This window comes from Dreissena polymorpha, chromosome 3, assembly GCF_020536995.1.
Source record: "Dreissena polymorpha isolate Duluth1 chromosome 3, UMN_Dpol_1.0, whole genome shotgun sequence".
Taxonomy (NCBI): Eukaryota; Metazoa; Mollusca; class Bivalvia; order Myida; family Dreissenidae; genus Dreissena; species Dreissena polymorpha.
Genome location: NC_068357.1, coordinates 74,561,035 through 74,579,477, shown reverse-complemented (window position 1 = coordinate 74,579,477; position 18,443 = coordinate 74,561,035). Strand labels below are relative to the sequence as shown.

The window sequence follows — 18,443 nt, the reverse complement described above, 5'->3', positions numbered from 1 at the left end:
TGCATTTTAGCCAGGCAGAATTTCTGTACTTGGTAGAAAAATGAGGCAGAATGTTGGACTTAGAAAAAATTTAGATTCAACATTTCAAAATGGGACTTGTAAAATTTAAGAAACAGACTTCTGAGTTCAGTTTCTTATTGTTTATTGCAGGAAACATTTCTCTATTCACCGAAAACTAACAGTTATGTTCAATTCATACAATAGTTAAAATGACCAAAAAATACAGCATATTATTAGCAAAAAAAACAAACAGCAGTACCTATTGTTCATACCATAAGGAACATAGAAAGTTACAATTTAATCCAACAGGCTTCAAGAAAAATCTACAATGCAGTGAAATAAGGTTTATTTTTTTTACAAAGTTTTTATTCTTTGCTTATTGCTGGATAAATTGTCCCAAAATACTGAAAATTGCTTGGACATTTTGTCTGCTGTTTGTCAGCAGTGACATTTTCACTGATATCCAAGATAGAGAGAGATCCAATTACCCAAGTTTACCCAAACACCAGCGTCAGGTGTGATAAATTTACTCCTATTTCAGCACATATACTTTACTTGGCTCTCGTTTTATGAAAATATTCATTTGAATGCCAGTGCTTTAACATAACAAATTTGTGACAAAAAATAAAAATACCATTATAAATAGGAACAATTAAGAAATTAAGACATAACATTATTAAAGTGTTGTAATATATATGGTTTTAAAGATGTTTGGTTTAGTCTACTTTAAAAAGGTGGTTTAGTCTACTTTGAAAAGGATAGTACTCTTGTAAGTGTGCGACAAAATCTCAGAGACTTGACATTCAAAGTTTTCAAGCGAAAATCAAAATTTCCATGAAATGGGGCGCAGAAGACTATGAGGAAAGAATTTTTATTACCAGAGGTATGTTAAAATTTGCTTTTTCTTTCATCAAAATATGTATTTAATCTGTTGACAGTATTTGGCTTTGTTTGTAAATTTGTTTAAAATTGAAACTTTGGTTGTGCATATTCAACTTATAATGCATAAATCATAGTTTCCTAGTTTTTGTAACAATGACCTTGACCTTGAAATGACTGGTCCCCGAATGAATTCCTATGCTAGGTCTGTATGTAAAGCAATGAATCTGCATAAAAATGATATATGCAGTATCGCCACCCAAACTGAAGTTATTGAGCAGAACTTTTTTTTTTAAGTCACCTAAGCACTAAATGCTCATGGTGAGCTATATGATGTCAGTCTATGTATGTATATATAAGATCTTTTAAGGAGGCTTTTAGATCACTTGAGCACAAGGTTGTTCTTATTGTAAGCTTTTGTGATTGCCTTTTATTCATTGTGCCTCAAACATTTACCATGTAAACACTGTTGTGGAAATATTTAATGTCAAATCTTTATGAAACTTGTTTTGAACATTGTTTTCAAATAATAGCACTTTTGCTAATCTTAAAAAAACAACAACATTTGTTTTAATGGTAATACGCCAAGTTAGGAAATGGTTCCTATACATACAAAAACATAGACACCAAGGTAATTCTTCCTTGTATTGCTATAATGAAATCTTCTGAACACAAGTGACAAACTGCACAAATCAATTGAGTTACTTTGGGTCTTTGGTACTGGTAAGCTCAATATTTTCCTTTGACCCTCATTTTATTTGCATTAGCAGGCAAGTTAATAAAGATAAATGATTATAATTTTCCAGATGGTTCAACTGATGGAACATTATCCAACCACAATAAAAAGATTTGGATTGCGCAAGTTTTGCAGTGCTGCCTTTTACCTGATGGTGAAACTTAGTTCCGGTTATGTAAGGTATTAAAGTAAAAGTTTTTTTCATAAAAGTCTTTTTTTATTAGTCTTTTTGAGAAATAAACATTGATTGTATCATCATAAAGCATACATAACATTGACAAATGCTTCAGTTTAACGTTTGATTAGCAATGTTCACAGATTTGATTTAGATCAACTTCTGTCTTAAAATATATTTTTTAGTTAAGTGGAATGAAGTGCTTTCATTTATTTTTAAACAGCCATAAATCCGAGGGAGACACAAGAACGGTCAAGAGGTCAGGTTCTGGCGGGGAACAAGCATGACATAAAGCCTGTGCTTGATGCCGTCATCATTTCTGCCTGCAAAGGTACATTTTGTCTTGGGTTTTTTTGCTAGGTATTTAACATAATGAAACAGTGGTAGGAATTTTATTTAAATTTATGACCAGGTTTTCAAAGAAGATAAAAAATGAGATAATTAAATGCGGGTATGGCGTATCTGGTCAATAACTTAAGTTTGCCTAGACTCAATTGATGACCTTGCATTGAGGCCAAGATAGGGATTGCATACAGAGCCCAAATGTGTCACTAAAAATAAACAAGAAACCGTCGGAGACGGGTGATGCTCCCCAAAGGTTTTTTTTTGTCACAATATTGCACTATATATTCAGATAAAAGGAAACGTCTTGAGGGCACAGTAGTTGGGGGGACAAATTTTTTTTTATAGAAAATTTCAAAAGGCCATAACTCTGTGAAAAATCATACAGCCAGAACCCGCTGATAATATGCACATCTCCTCTTGGTAGTGAAGCTTCCCATAAAGTTTCATTGAATTCCGTCATTAGTTGCTGAGAAATAGCCCAGACAAGAATTGCACTATATGCACAGTTAATGGAAAATTTCAAAGGGCCATAACTCTGTGAAAAATCATCCGGCCAGAACCCGCTGATAATATGCACATCTCCTCTTGGTAATGAAGCTTCCCATAAAGTTTCATTGCATTCAGGTCATTAGTTGCTGAGAAAAAGCCCGGACAAGAATTGCACTATATGTATAGTTAATGGAAAATTTCAAAGGGCCATAACTCTGTGAAAAATCATCCGACCAGGAACCCGCTGATAATATACACATCTCCTCTTGGTAGTGAAGCTTCTCATTAAGTTTCATTGAATTCCGGTCATTAGTTGCTGAGAAATAGCCCGGACAAAAATTTGCACGGACGGACACACGGACGGACAGGCGAAGCGGCGACTATATGCTCCCCCCAAAATAAATTTTGGGGGAGCATAAAAAGGTTAACTTGAGCTTGGATGGAGGTATTGGACACAAATTGTGTGTTAGCTTTATCCTTTTTACAGCCATTCTCACCCTTCCTCTGAATGAAGTAGTGCAGTTGTCTGTTACTCAACTTACTGACATTAGTTTCACTGTTTGGTATAAGCACTTGGTCCTGGTAAACCAGCTATTCCAGGATACTTTGAGTTGGTTAACTTAATGATATGACAGGCATATTTTTGATATGCTGTTGACAACAGCCAATAATCCAACAAAATCAAACAATAATCCAAACGTAGAAAATTTAGTTGTTTGCAGTTTAAGTCTGATCAAGGTCAAAGTAACATTTACTAAATACCAAAAAACTATTGGGATCGCATTTTAACTTTGGGTCTAATTAATACTAGAATCAAACAATGGTTTGAAATTCAATTGGATGTTTAAGCTATAAGTGAATTTTGTTGGGCTGGCACTTGATGTATGATGTCTTTAATACAGGTATGGCATTACTGTTTGAAACTGAGTAGTTAGAATAAATTGGTTTCACCATGTATCAGTTTTTTAGCTCGGCTGTTTTCGGAGAAAACCCGAGGTATTGTCATAGCCAGCTCGCCGTCCGGCGTCAGCCTTTCAGACGTGCTTAAACCTTGACATTTTGCTCTAAAATCAAAGTGCTCCCACCTACAACTTTGAAACTTCATATGTAGATGCACCTTGATGAGTTCTACACGCACACTCATTTTTGGGTCACTAGGTCAAATGTCAAGGTCACTGTGGCCTCTAAAAAAAAAAATATATATCTGACAAGCTTTTATTTATTTAAAACTGCACCCGCAGCCGAGCGTTGGCACCTGTTATGCGGTGCCCTTGTTGAGGAATGATATAAATATGTGAATGTGTAAACATTTATTTTTTTCTGATAGGTTATGTCTGGATGTGGTGCAAAGACCACAGCAAAACAGTGCCAGATGACACCTCCTTCAACAAGGCAGTGACACTCCAAATAGACTACTCCAGGAAATAAATGAAATCATCTTGTTTAAATTGAGACTAAAAATAGGGTGTACTAGATTGTTTAATTTTTACCCTGTCATTTAATGTGATCAATACAACAACAACAAAAATATTGGTAATGTCAGTATATTTCATTGTGTACATTTTATTGTTTACATTTTATAATCTCATAAAAAAGTGTTATTTATTGATGGCCTGTTTATTTTGCTTTTTCTTCCTGCATACATTTTTGTACAGAAAAATTTTCTGTACAGAATTTAATATTAAACAGATTTTATTCTGCACAGAATTCTATTCTCACATTTTGGTTCTCCCCAGATTTAATTCTGCCAGATTTTTTTCTGCCTCGAACAAATTCTGCTTAATTTAAATAATTCGTAAAATCTGTACAGAATTCGTTCTTTGTTTATATTGAAAAAATCTATAAATAGAAATCTGGTTCAACTCATTTAAAATGGACACCAAATATTTTCTGCACATATTCTACACAGATTTTGTGTATTTTATTCTGCACATAATCTGGTTGCAGTCTGCCCAAACATTTTCGTACAGGATAGAAGTGAAATTAAAACATATGAGTCTACCGGCCACACGCGAAGTATCCGTATATATTTTAAATATTTATATGCGCGTTCTTCGAACAAACCTGTTTTAGTGGTTTGTCTGGCGTTGCTATTTGATTTGATTTTTAACAGTATCGAGAATCATTGCGCTCATGCTTAATTCATTAGCCAATATGATGGCATAATTCTTGTTAAATTAATTAAAAATAATATTTATCATGGTATTGTTGTAAAACACATTAAGAATCTATTATTAACATATCATATGATATCGCTGGATATCTTCATTTAACATCTGTCTGGTCTAAAGAAAATTCCAGTTCACCTAGTTCACGCTATAGCGTCTTTATTATGTAACAATTATTTTCCTGGCCGCGAACTCCCATCAGCACATAGGATAGAGACGCAGCGATGACCTGTATGTAAACTCTGACATTCACACACAGTGGCCGCAAATTGACCTGATATACCTCGCGAGTTGAAATGCAATGCATTAAAGTGAGTCTTCGCTTTCACTGCTCTCTATACTTCAACATGTTAACATGTTGACAGGAATATGGAAGTTAGTAATAAATATGAGAAAATAGCCTTTAAGTGCAAACGTTCTCGCGCTGAAAATCTTCTGAAAATAAAAGGTGGACTCACAAACTGTATTGATGTCGAGATTGAGTGTAAAACTGTTCTATCTATTAAGCCTTTTCATTAGATATAAAATTGTTTCATGCTAAACACGCAGTAAAACAGTGTTACAAAGACGCGGACATGTTTCCAATGTTCTGGTCATATTCTCAAATCAGCCAATACAGTCAATGAAGTGTATTCATCTGTACTTGGCCGCGGGAAGTTTTATTTGTATTCTATTGGACGCTAACAAAGGTCAGGCTAAGGTGAAAAGCTGGCTTAATACAGCTTACGCCGAAAAATACACAGTCATTCTTTCTCCTATTAACCTTTTTTCAGAAAGAACAGAAGCCATTCCTGATAAAGTTCTGAGCAACCCAACTTGTAAGTGCATATAAATTAAATTGGATTAAGGGAGATGAAAGAATTCTAATGTAAACTATTCATACTTACATTAACAATGTCTGGGGGTTGTTTGGCATCTGTTAAACTTTCCTGCAAGGAGAAAACAATATACATGTCAAAAATGTCTGAGAAATCATTGTCTTAGCTTCTTTAGGTTGAACATTCTGTAAAACTTACAAGAATTACAAACATTTTGTGTCAGCCAACAAAAGAACACTGGCATGAGAGAGGCAGATATTATAAATGTATTATTTCAAGAACAAAGCATCAAAGCATTAAGTTTATTTGTCAACAAAATCTGATACAATCAGTTGTCTGATCAGGAAAATAATGAGTCAACCAAACTCAACAAAACCTGCCTCATTACTAGTGTCCTTTCTTACTCAACAATTTCGTTAGGGAACTCATTTTTACTGATATGAAATCAGTTCTTGTTTAGCAGTGAGTTCTTTTCAACAAAAATTACATGAAAGGGGAAAGTGTTGTCTCTGATTTGCGTGTACAAACAGACTCAGTCTAACCTCAAATGATATTTTACACACTTGCATTAAGCCGGGTTTTGCCAAAGCACAGCTCAAATGTTTGATTGAATATTTGATTGATTAGCAATGCTGTGAAAAGCATGTCGGGAAAAGCATGCCATGTTTGAGACTGCATATTTATTAATTGTGATCATGCAAGACCTTAAAAAACATAAAAGTGGGCAATCAAAGATAATCAATTGAAGACAAGAATAAATGAAGTATTACTTTTTTGTGATAAAGGCGGTGCACTGTCCAAATTAAGCAAAAACTACGTGTAATACGGAATTTTATTGCCACCTGACCTTAAAATCTCTAAAATTCTAAATAAATATCCAGTGTTACAAAGTTCCCTTTTTCATATCTCATTTAATTTTTAAAACAAAATACAGCATGTGGAATGAAAAATATGAATCTAGTAATCACTCAACTAACCAAAAACAATTCAGTATAAATGAAGATTTCAAGGGGGAGGATACATTTTGTTAAAATAATTGCATGATAACGAACACTAAAAGGTATTTCCCATAATTTAATTCTCAAAGGACCATTGCAATTTCCTAGAAATCAATACAGAAGGAAAATTTCTCAGACTTCATACTAAGTCTTCCCCCCCCCCCCCACATTGCTACATTTGGGACACCAGTGTATAAAGCCATGAGATCTCTTCATTGGGTGATAGTGATCTCTAATTAAGAACCAATTAGCAGCTTACAATTTCAGTAGATGAAGAGTAGTCAATATTTTGTAACAGGATATTCATAGCAACATTGTTTTTGTAAATGAATTCTAATGTATTTGGAACACCATCATCAATAATTATGGTAGACTCAAACACAAACCATTTAATGCCAAATGTTACATTTAACATAACAAATCATTGTAATTTCATTATTTTTTTTCCAACAAATTGGCTGGGAAAAAACCTAAAAACCATTAATTTGCCCAAATATAACAAATAATTCATCAATGAGCAATACTGAATAATTTCATAACAGACAGCAAGCAATTACAGTAAATTCATATTTGGAACTCAGCTGATCACAAGATACAAACATTTTTTTTACTGTTATATGCACTTATTTCACATGAATATATTCGCGTTTTGACACAAAATTTTAGGTCATGGTATTTTGAATAATTTGAATAAAAATTGAGGTCAATTCCATGTAAATAATCTGGAAAAAAGGAGCTGGGAATAACAACTACTCACAACTTTGATTGTAAATGTATCATTAGTATGACCTACATTTCAATAATGTGACAGACACTTAACATTGCATGCGTATTAAACAACATGGTCAAGTACCCAACAAGTTTGCTTACATAATTGTAAGGTATACGATATTATCATGGTTAAAGGATAAAATCCTCGTTTCTATTAATTTTAAGACCACCGACTGTGGTTTTGTGGTAACATGCAGCACGGTCAATATGGTTACTGGCACATGCATTTCCTTATCGACCAAGCGACCCTTCTTAACATTCAAGTGCACACACTTTTCATGCAGGAAGCAATTCAACAAAAATTCACAAAAACCAATACATCAAATTGGACACTTTTTTGCTCAGTAGCTGTCTGCACTTATTTGCCTAGTGTGTGCACTATTTGTCTGTAATATTTTGGAAATGTATATTAATTTTGGATACGTTTACAAGCAAATGAACCCCTTTGGAAGCTATAATTGTGAGTATTATATTCCAGTGGTAAGTCACATTCATCACCTAGACACACTCTGTACAGAACAAAATGCAGGCATCTTAACTAAAAAAATGGATACAAGAATCTGTGTTTGACATTAAAAAACATGCCCCCCCCCCCCCACTCCTAACACCACCTATTTTAAGGTCAAAGATAATTTAAGTTCATATGCAGCAATTTACAAAATGAGTACCAAATAATTGTATCAGTTACAAAGGACAATATCTTCTAATCCTATCATGGACATAAAAAAAGTTCAGATGCAGGACGGACTACACAATGACTACATGCTTCTTACATAAAAATGCAGGGGTGGGGTCGGAAGGTCACATTTATAATATTAACCAATGCTATAAATCATATTAAACCACAATAATGACAGATTGTCAATGTTTTGACATAGAAACGATAATTACATTTCCCCAGTATGTGTCTAGAAACTACAATTATATTTCCCCATTATGTGTCACATATGCCAGTTGCATTCACACCACAAATGCCTCTCCCTTGTGCAACATACATGTAAAATATATGCGAACATTTATCATCCTTAAGTCATGATTAGCCATTAGGGGAATGTTTTTAAAGTATAACTGATGAGTTTTAGTCATGAATAGCCAACAGGGGAAAGTTGTAAAAGTATAATTGATGAGTTTCATTAGATCCCTCACACCAATTTTCATTGTCTTTATCCTGTAAAAATGCAGGTTTCTTGCATGCTCCATAAATATTTCATGCATGAACATGAAAACCACACATTTACGTCAACCAACCTGAACTGAAAGTGCAAAATAATCACAGGAATACATTCAGTCTGAATTTTAATTTGTTTTCTGTCTGCTTACATTACTATTTGAAAAGAGTTGTTCAATTACAAAGACGTTTAGTTGATTTATGTGAGGAAAGGGTGGGGGAAAATTCTATATTTGTAATAATCGTCTAATAAATTAATAGTTATAACTACAATCTTCTTGCATATTTATTACTATTCTCAACATTAACTTGAATCATCATGACCAAATCACAAGGAAAAGGTTTCAGTAGAAAATCTCTCACCCTAACTTGTGTTAACCAACATACAAAATCCAGAATATAGTAAGTTATTTGAGAACATTTCAAAACTAACTTTCAAAGTATCTGCTTCTAGCAATTTGGTAATGGTTAACACTTTACCACTCAGATACGCATTTTGACACATTTGTTGTCCCTTAGAAAGTTAAATTCAATTAAAGACCTTTCTGACTAGATTCAAGATTTCAATGGCTTATTTCCAACCCTTAGATACTGATGAGCAGAAAACAGCATAAAACATGAAAAGACTGCGAGTTACTCGAAGGCTGTTCTGGTTTTATGCTGTTTGCATATAGCCATTTTCACTTTGCTTCTGAGTGGTAATGGTTAACCCTTTGCGTGCTGGGAAATTTGTCGTCTGCTAAAATGTCGTCTGCTGAATTTCTAAAATTAGCATTTTCTTCGATTTTTTTTCAAAGAATACTATCAGAATAGCAAACAGTTTGGATCCTGATGAGACACCACGTTCTGTGGCGTCTCATCTGGATCCAAACTGTTTGCAAAGACCTTCAATATTAGGTTCCCGCACTGAAAGAGTCACTTCATGATGATAAGAAGCGATCTCAACTTATCTTCAACATTTTCTTCCACATCATTCGTTGCTGGGCTCGTATGAACCTTTTATCTTGTCAACATGACAACTTAATAACCACTAAAACTGACAAATTTTCTTTACCAGTTATATAAACAAGAGAAGTTTCATGAAAGGGCGCTCGATCCACTATTCTTCTGTTTCGATACAATAATACCTTTCCTGTCAATCATGTAATACCATGGCCAGAAGACATATATGAAGTTTAATATTTGTATTAGTTAAAAAGCATATGCATAATTAAAGCAGATTTTTCTTTATTAAAACGAGAAAAGTGACAATTACAAAAAATTAAATTTTCAACTATTTGCTAATTAATTTAGTTGAATTTAATTGAGTTTGAAAGAAATGGCTTCATACAAAATACCTCATGCATAATTGATCCCTTGTGGTTAGATTAACAATTATAGCTTACATATTTATCCTCGTATGTAGAAATTATTGTATAGCCCTTTTTGCCAGATGATCATTAATAGCTCAAGCATACCTACCTTGTGGTATGTTGATCAATTATAACACATACATCACCCCTTTTGATTAGATGAAAAATAAAAGATCATGAATTGACTAACCCTTTGTGGTCAGGTGAACACAAATAATTCACACAATGACCCCATATGGTCAGGTGAACACAAATAATTCACACATTGACCCCTTGCAGTCAGGTGGACAAAAGTAGCTCACACATAGACCCCTTGCCGTCAGGTGGACAAAAGTAGCTCACACATTGACCCCATGCAGTAAGATGGCCAAAAATAGCCCGAATATTGACCCCTTGTGGTCAGGTGAACACAAATAATTCACACCATGACCTCTTGCTGTCAGGTGGACAAAAGTAGCTCACACATTGACCTCTTGCTGTCAGGTGGACAAAAGTAGCTCACACATTGACCCCTTGCAGTCAGGTGGACAAAAGTAGCTCATACATTGACCTCTTGCTGTCAGGTGGACAAAAAGTAGCTCACACATTGACCTCTTGCTGTCAGGTGGACAAAAGTAGCTCACACATGGACCTCTTGCTGTCAGGTGGACAAAAGTAGCTCACACATTGAACTCTTGCTGTCAGGTGGACAAAAGTAGCTCACACATGGACCTCTTGCGGTCAGATGGACAAAAGTAGCTCACACATTGACCTCTTGTTATCAGGTGGACAAAAGTAGCTCACTCATGGACCCATTGCAATTGGTGAATATAAATGGAAAACATATTGACCCCTTGCAGTCAGGTGAACAAAAGTAGCTCACACATTGACTCCCTGCAGTACAGTGAACAATAAAAGCTAATACATTGACCCTTTTGTGGTCAGGTAAACAATAATAGCTCACAAACTGACCCCATGTGGTGTTTGTGGTAAAAATGAGAGCTGCTTCAGTGACATAATTGGACACTTACTGTGACATATTGCAAGCGTTCTGAATCTGAATCTAAGTTAAGAATATCTTCTAGGTCGAGAGCACACTCATGGTCATCATCGTCATTCTGAAAAACACAAAAAAAAGTCATCTGTAATACATTAATATATGGGAAAACTAGGCTTAATACATTAGCATAAAGTGTTGCCCCAGATTTGCCTGAGCAATCTGCACAGACTAATCAGGGTCAACACTCTCTGCTTTTACAGACTTTTTTATTTTAATGTATACTCTTTTAAACTAAAAGCCTGCAGTTAAAACCAAATGTTTTCCTGATTAGTCTGCGCAACCTGCACATCTGGAATGACAATTTAAACATTTGCATAAAGCCCAATTTTTCTACAATAAAGCTTATAAATTATATGCTGAGTGATTACCATCCTGCAAAGCATATGATCTTTTTATCAAATCATATTACAGAGTATTAGCTTTGATCCTTTTTTATATGCAATGCAGTGTTTTATGTTTTACCCTGATTTGTACACACGAAAAGTCACTTTCTTAGATAAAATACAAGCAGATGTTAACTCTTTCAGTGCTGGAACTGAATTTTGAAGGCCTTTGCAAACAGTTTGGATCGAGAGGTGACCCCACAGAACGTGGCGTCTCATCAGGATCCAACAAGAATTTCTCTCCTTTACATGTTTCTGAAGTTTTATAACTCCTATACATGTATGTGGCCTTAGTAATAGATGAGGCCTGGAACTTGAATATTTTCTGTCTGAGAAAAAAGGTAACATATCTGGCCTCCCAATGAAAGCGGTACTTTTAGAGCAGCAAGGGTTCCTGAGGTTGTTTGTTTGAAACTCCCTGATGATATTCAGGATAAGATAAATACAAAACAAAGCGTGGGAACAGACAAAAAACTCTTCAAAATTTATTCCACCAGCAGAAAGATAAGGGCATTGCCACATGATAAGACAGATATATAGCTGAGAAGTAAAGAAATCTTCAAAGAGCAAAAAGAGCATTAAATACTCTAATTCAACACTTAACATTATTATGCAAACAATTGGAAATAATTGCCTGCAATTTGATAGATATAAATATTAAGAACTAAACTAATTTAAGGATATTTCAAAACCATTCCTGAAATGTTAACACAGACGGACCAACAAAATATTTGTGTATTCCTTTATCAAAAATCCAATTTACCCTTTCCCACTCAGAGGCAAAGTGAAAATGGCTTTTGCAACCACTGCATAAAACCAGAACAGCTTGCGAGTAATCACAGTCTTTTCAGGTGTTATGCTGTTTGCTGCTCATCAGTATCTAAGGTTTGGAAATGAAGCCTTTAAAATTTGAATCTAGTAAGAAATGTCTTAAATTAAATTTAACTTTCTAAGGGACTAAAAATGCGTCAAAATGGGTATCTAAGTGGTAAAGGGTAAAAATGGCATAATTATAACTGATAGACTGGCAGACCCCCAAGCATTCCTGAATCTACAACTTATCTATCATAAATTTGGTGTTGTACTGATTTCAGTGACACTTTTACTGCGGTATATCGGCATATTATTATTAAAAACCCGGTAGCCACTGTTTATATTAGAACCTAGATATCTATGTGTTCGGACCACTGCCATTCCAAACTTGCTAAGCAAATGTGACCCGTCACCGAAAATTGAGTAAATTTGTCAGCCTTAAGTTCCGGAGAACCTTCTGATGTATGTATACAAATATTTGCTCATCTCCACATTGTATACAAATGGTGCGTGCCCAATACGGTGTTCTTACAAATTGCTCCAATTATATCACCACTTTTTTTTGGAGGGGGGGGGAACACAGCTGTTGAAACTACCCCTTCGAAAATTTGTTCTAGAAATTGCACCGGTTCTGGAACTGTTCTAGAACATCAAGAACAGTTCTAGAACGTTCCATATTCGTGTTCTAGAACAACGTTCTGGAATTGTGGAACAAGGCTAAGTTCTCAAACTGTCCCAATAATATACAAGAACATTTTTAGAACATTTCAAGGACAAAATAAGTTCGAGAAATTTCTAAAAATGTTCTGAAATGTAGTTCTTGAACACATTTAGAACTCTTTAAAAACCAGTAAGTTTTACAAAAGTTTTAATGGAGTATAAGAACACATATAGAACAGGTCTAGATCCAAGGTCTACAATTGTTCTACAATTGTTCTACATATTTAAAATAATCTAATTCATACAATGATAATTTGACTTCTAGTGTTTTTCCCAGGAGGGCAAATGGGCATGGCGCATTACTTTCAAAAAGGGCATTTTAGCGCGCAGTTTAGGCAAAAAAGGGCAAAAACGTTCCCTGAATACCTGAATTACGGGGCAACATGTTATCGCATCTGAAGCAGTTGTGGTTCAAAAAATAACATATAAACAAGCACATTTAATGGTTATTGATGTATTAAACTTACTATGATTTATATTAATATATTTACCTTGCAATGTACATTTAAGTTTCATGCTGTTTCAATAAACTGTACAGCACGACAAACATAATAAAGTAATATATGCATAAGAATCTGATTATACACAGATCTACTAACATATAAATGAAACCATGTTTGTCTTATCCCATTTTCTAACAATAATCTTGCCAGATGTTTAAAATAACATTGCGAGTAAATTGATTGCTAACAATATGCAAACACTCGTTTCCGTGACATACATCCACCAAGTAGATTACAAATGAATAAATAATGTTGTTGCTATCTAAAACATTTTTATGCATCGTTGATTATCACAGCGATTCATTAATTCCTTCTTAATGTATAATCTCCATCGTAAATTCGATCGTTTACGACGTTATTTGCCATTTTTGCCGAGTCGCAATTTAATTCTGTATAGTCTGCCATGTTGTTCAAATGTCAAATGATATGCGCTTAGCAACGTTAAATTGTATACGCAATTCGCATTTTTAAAAATTAGTATACGTCTCAGTAATTAGTTAAATAATTAGATCTAATTATCTTTAAGACGAAAGCGATAAAGAATAAATTTGTTTGTGTTTTTAAATGTAATTATGCGTAAAAATATATGTTTTGATATAACTGAATAATGCATGCAATGCACAATTGCCACGAGAATAACATCGAGTTTTTCATCAAAAGTCTCCGAAGTAACGACTTTATGGTGGAGTGTACACATTGTCGACCGAAAAGTGTGCTTGGTATAACATAGCCTCTGGCATTATCGATTGATACTGACACGGGGTTATTCATGCATGACTAATTCACAGATTTGGAGCAGTTTACCTATAAATCGAGCACTGTAATAGATTAAATCTGCTCAAATATAGTCGATTAGAGTTGACGTCTCTCGAGTAAATCAAGCACAGTTGGAGCGTCACAAACAATCAAGGACGCTGATTTTGCGGACCAAGTTAGATCGTAAGGCAATAAAGATGCTATCGATAAGGGTGCGTGGCGAAATTTGCCTTTGAAAAGAAGGGCGCGTGGCGAAAATTTGCCTTTGAAAAGGGCAGTGTGGCGATTCGGGAGGGCGGCGTGGCTTTTCGCTACGCTAAAATGGCCTGGGAAAAACACTAACTTCAATTTCAAATTAGTAAGTTCTACAAAAGTTCTAATGGGGAATAAGAACACATATAGAACAGATCAAGAACCAAGGCCTACAATTGTTCTACATATTTAAAATAAATATGTGTAACAGTGTGATATTACCTCCCTTTAAAATGTTCTTTCTTAGATTAATTATACTTATTGTTTATATATAATGTTGGTGTGAACAATAGTATACTTATTTTCTAATTGTGTAACTATTTGAAGTATATTGTTGTAGTTAAATAAAATATATATATTTTCTTATATAAACTTTATTTAATAATGGAAGTTAAGATCAATCATGCCACCAGTTGGGCAAGGTAATAAGGTAATTTTATGAAAAATAAAAAAAAGGTTATTCCTGATGAATAGTTCTCAGTTACAAGTTCTGAGGGGAACAATGTCCGCGAACTGTTCTAGAACATATGTTCCAGACTTACTGGAAGCAAACCTTCGGAACGGTTCTAAAACATTTCTAAAAAAAAAAAAAGATATTAATTTACTACTGATGAAGGCTATGGCCGAAACATGTTTAGTACCTAAGACACTTTAATAAACAGTGACGTGTTTGTACGATTTATTTAATTTTACTAAAACATTTCTAGAATTGTACTGGAACACACTGACTAGAACTGTTGTGTAATCATACTGAAAATCTACTAGAATGTTTTAGGAACGGTTGTTGAAAGTTAAATGAGAATAATTTCTAGAACAATTGTTCTAAAACAGTTCTGGAAATTTGTACAAGAACAATTTTGGAATAGTTCTAGAACAATGGTTTAAGAATTATTGTCTGGAACTGTTTTAGAACTATTTGTTCTACAAATTATTCTCATTTAACTTTCAACAACTGTTTTAAATCATTCTAGACCATTTCAAGGATGATTCCAGAACACTTCTAGTCATTTGTTCCAGTGCAATTCTAGAAATTTTATAGAACAGTTCTAAAACGTTTCGCAGGGGTATATGGTGGGATGAACCTTCTGATGTATGTATACAAATACTTTGTTCAGTGCAGATTTCTTACAAATTGCTCCACTTTTGATAAAACTATTTTGGGGATATATGAAGCTCTTTAGTCTCTCAGGGACAATCTCTATGCGCATGCTTTAACTAATTAGATACATGTTTAACGCATTTGTTGTCCCTTAGAAAGTTAAATATAATTAAATACCTTTCTTATTGTCTTTAAGTTTTAAAGGCTTCATTTCTAACTGTAAGATACAGATGAGCAGCAAACAGCATAAAACATGAACAGACTGCGAGTTACTCGCAGGCCGTTCTGGATTTATGCTGTTTGCACATAGCCATTTTCATTTTGCCTCTGACATTCTGAGTGGGAAAGAGTTAAGCCTCGTTTATCATTAACAGGACAAAAACAAACATGAAAAGTAGACCAAAAAACAGTTATGTAGAAAAGCATTTATTTAAAGACATCCATATACATGTGGTTACACTCTTGATGAGCATTGCTATCTATTGTCAATGATTAAGATTTCAATAATACCACTGAAAACGCATAATAACATTCAATACATTGTTATTATGCCATATCCTGTGTCCACCCATGTTTCTCTTATCTCTTGTAAATTCTTCCTCATTTGCGCATCCTGACAGATATTGTATAAAGTTTTGCTGAAATTCATATGAACAAACATATAGCATTTTCAGCATCTGCAAACACTTGTGCATGACAGTGAGTTTCATAACGGATCTTGATAGGATTTTTAAAATGCAGAAAATTGAAAATGACTAAGTTTGTTGCAATCTGTTCCATTCAGTAAACATGTACAAACAAACCTGCAATACATCATAATGTTTGAGAAATTAATGTGATTACATGTTTTCTACCATATTAATTATGTATCTCTCTCTCTCTCATTTATTCATGCTTACATGTGCCCTGGTTAAACAACCATAAATTTGTTCTGTTCACTTCTCAGGCATTGTAGGTTTCTGTTAATGGTATATTTGTTTTAGTGAATTCTATAAACATTCTAGTTGCGTTTATTATTGTCTTTGCTCCATAACATGTTTGTACCATAAAAAATATTGTATGTAATATAAGGCAAAAACAAGAGCTGTCACCATAGGAATTGACTTATGCCTATAAACGCTTGGTAGAAGTTATGAGCTTTTTCGAAACCTAAACGCAGATTTCAAAACCTAAATGCAGACCCTAAGTTCAAGGTCAAGGTCACAGGGGTCAAAATTTGTGTGCGTATGGAAAGGCCTTGTCCATGAGCATTTTTCGAAATCTAAATGCAAAGTGTGACGGACGGACATACAGACGGACAGTCCGATCACTATATGCCCTCCTTCGGGGGCATAAAAATGTCTTAGAATATCAAAATAAATCAGAAAGCCCCACAAATAAGAGAGCGGACATCATGCTAAATCCTTGAAATGTACTAAGTGACACTGTGACCTAGTTTTTCACCCGGCATGACCCATATTCGAACTTGACCTAGATATTGTCTTGATACAACTTCTGACCATGTTTGGTAAAGATCAGATGAAAACTACTTCAATTAGAGAGCGGACACCATGCTAAATCCTTGAAATGCAATAAGTGACCCCGTGACCTAGTTTTTGACTCGGCATGACCCATATTCAAACTTGACCTAGATATTGTCTTTATACAACTTCTGACCAAGTTTGATAAAGATCAGATAAAAATTAATTCAATTAGAGAGCAGACACCATGCTAAATCCTTGAAATGTAGTAAGTGACCCCGTGACCTAGTTTTTGAACCGGCATGAATCATATTCGAACTTGACCTAAATATTGTCTAGATACAACTTCTGACCAAGTTTGGTAAAGATCGGATGAAAACTATTTGAATTAGAGATACAAAAAGTGTGACAGACTGACAGACAGACTGACGGATAGTGCCAAAACTATATACCCCCTTTTCTTCGAAAGGGGACATAACAGACTGACGGACAGTGCAAAAACTTTATATACCCCTTTTCTTCAAAAGGGGGCATAAAAAGTATTTTTTTAGGAGGGAAGGTAGTCCAGCCAAACCCATTTAATGTCCTTAGTTTTTTTAATTCCCAATTTAACATGCAATAACCTAAAAAGTCTACCAAATCTCTATTTAATATTTTATCTTCATCTAATTGTTAGTTAATTGAGAATTTTATGTAGAGAATAAGATTGAATATAAATAATTTGATCACAAAAGTAAAATTCATTTCAATGAATTTAGCAGACTAAAACTGAACTTTAAGCCTAAGGCAAAGAGATTTAAAATTATCAATTTACACAATTATTGTTGTCAGTATGTTTTGGATTTTGTATTGTTTAAATGTATCTTTTTAAGCTCAATAGCATTGAAAGCCTAAGGCTTATTGAAATGCTCTCTAGTCCATTTCCTGGTTAAAACCAGTACTTGGTGTCTATGGCCTTTGGGGGAGATCTAAAGAATGCTCCCACAGTAGGGATCAAGCATCCCTGATCAGTAGAAGGAAACCATATACTCAATGCCATGGCAACTTTGTGGTTTTGCATCCTGTAATAGTAAGGCATTATTGGACATCACAAATACACCTTTATTAGAACAATTAGGATTAAACCAGAAGTGTCAATTGTATTTCTGACCACAGCTAGTACCAATAACTTAAAAGGGGAAGTGACCATTGTATTTCTGACCACAGCTAGTACCAATAACTTAAAAGGGGAAGTGACCATTGTGTTTCTGACCACAGCTAGTACCAATTACTTAAAAGGGGAAGTGACCATTGTGTTTCTGACCACAGCCAGGAAATATTCCTTACATTTCTCTTGATATATCAAAAGCAATATCTCTCAACCAAACTGATGACTGTATTGAAACAACAATAATAAGGAATGTAATTGCATTACATGACCAAGAAGAATTTGTGGTTTGTTCATTTTATTAAGGTAATCTATTATATTGACCATGTGCTATGGTATTTATGAACAGCTGACTGAACTAAGATGAGGGGC

General features: G+C 34.4%; 4 protein-coding genes across 11 annotated transcripts in view; 2 read left to right on the top strand and 2 right to left on the bottom strand.

Annotated features, from left to right (window-relative positions):
- LOC127874777 (pleckstrin homology domain-containing family G member 1-like) overlaps positions 1-18,443 on the top strand; it is a 290,411-nt gene that overhangs the window by 58,313 nt on the left and 213,655 nt on the right. The gene's annotated exons all lie outside the window — the stretch shown is intronic.
- LOC127874784 (protein-L-isoaspartate(D-aspartate) O-methyltransferase-like) overlaps positions 1-18,443 on the bottom strand; it is a 169,562-nt gene that overhangs the window by 76,547 nt on the left and 74,572 nt on the right. The window lies entirely within an intron of this gene.
- The window catches only part of LOC127874779 (low-density lipoprotein receptor-related protein 11-like), a 179,220-nt gene that overhangs the window by 108,599 nt on the left and 52,178 nt on the right, over positions 1-18,443 (top strand). The window lies entirely within an intron of this gene.
- LOC127874788 (uncharacterized) overlaps positions 1-18,443 on the bottom strand; it is a 212,690-nt gene that overhangs the window by 162,742 nt on the left and 31,505 nt on the right. For 2 of the 4 annotated variants that reach the window (XR_008047092.1, XM_052419420.1), the window contains exons 3-4: positions 10,910-10,996; positions 5,680-5,721 (exon numbers count right to left, since the gene is read on the bottom strand). The exons of the other annotated variants lie outside the window; for them this stretch is intronic. Coding sequence is in view for 1 of the 2 variants with exons in the window: in XM_052419420.1 (XP_052275380.1) it covers positions 5,680-5,721; positions 10,910-10,996 (129 nt within the window). In the remaining variant the exon portion in view is untranslated. The remainder of the gene's footprint in view (positions 1-5,679; positions 5,722-10,909; positions 10,997-18,443) is intronic. 4 annotated transcript variants of the gene reach the window in all.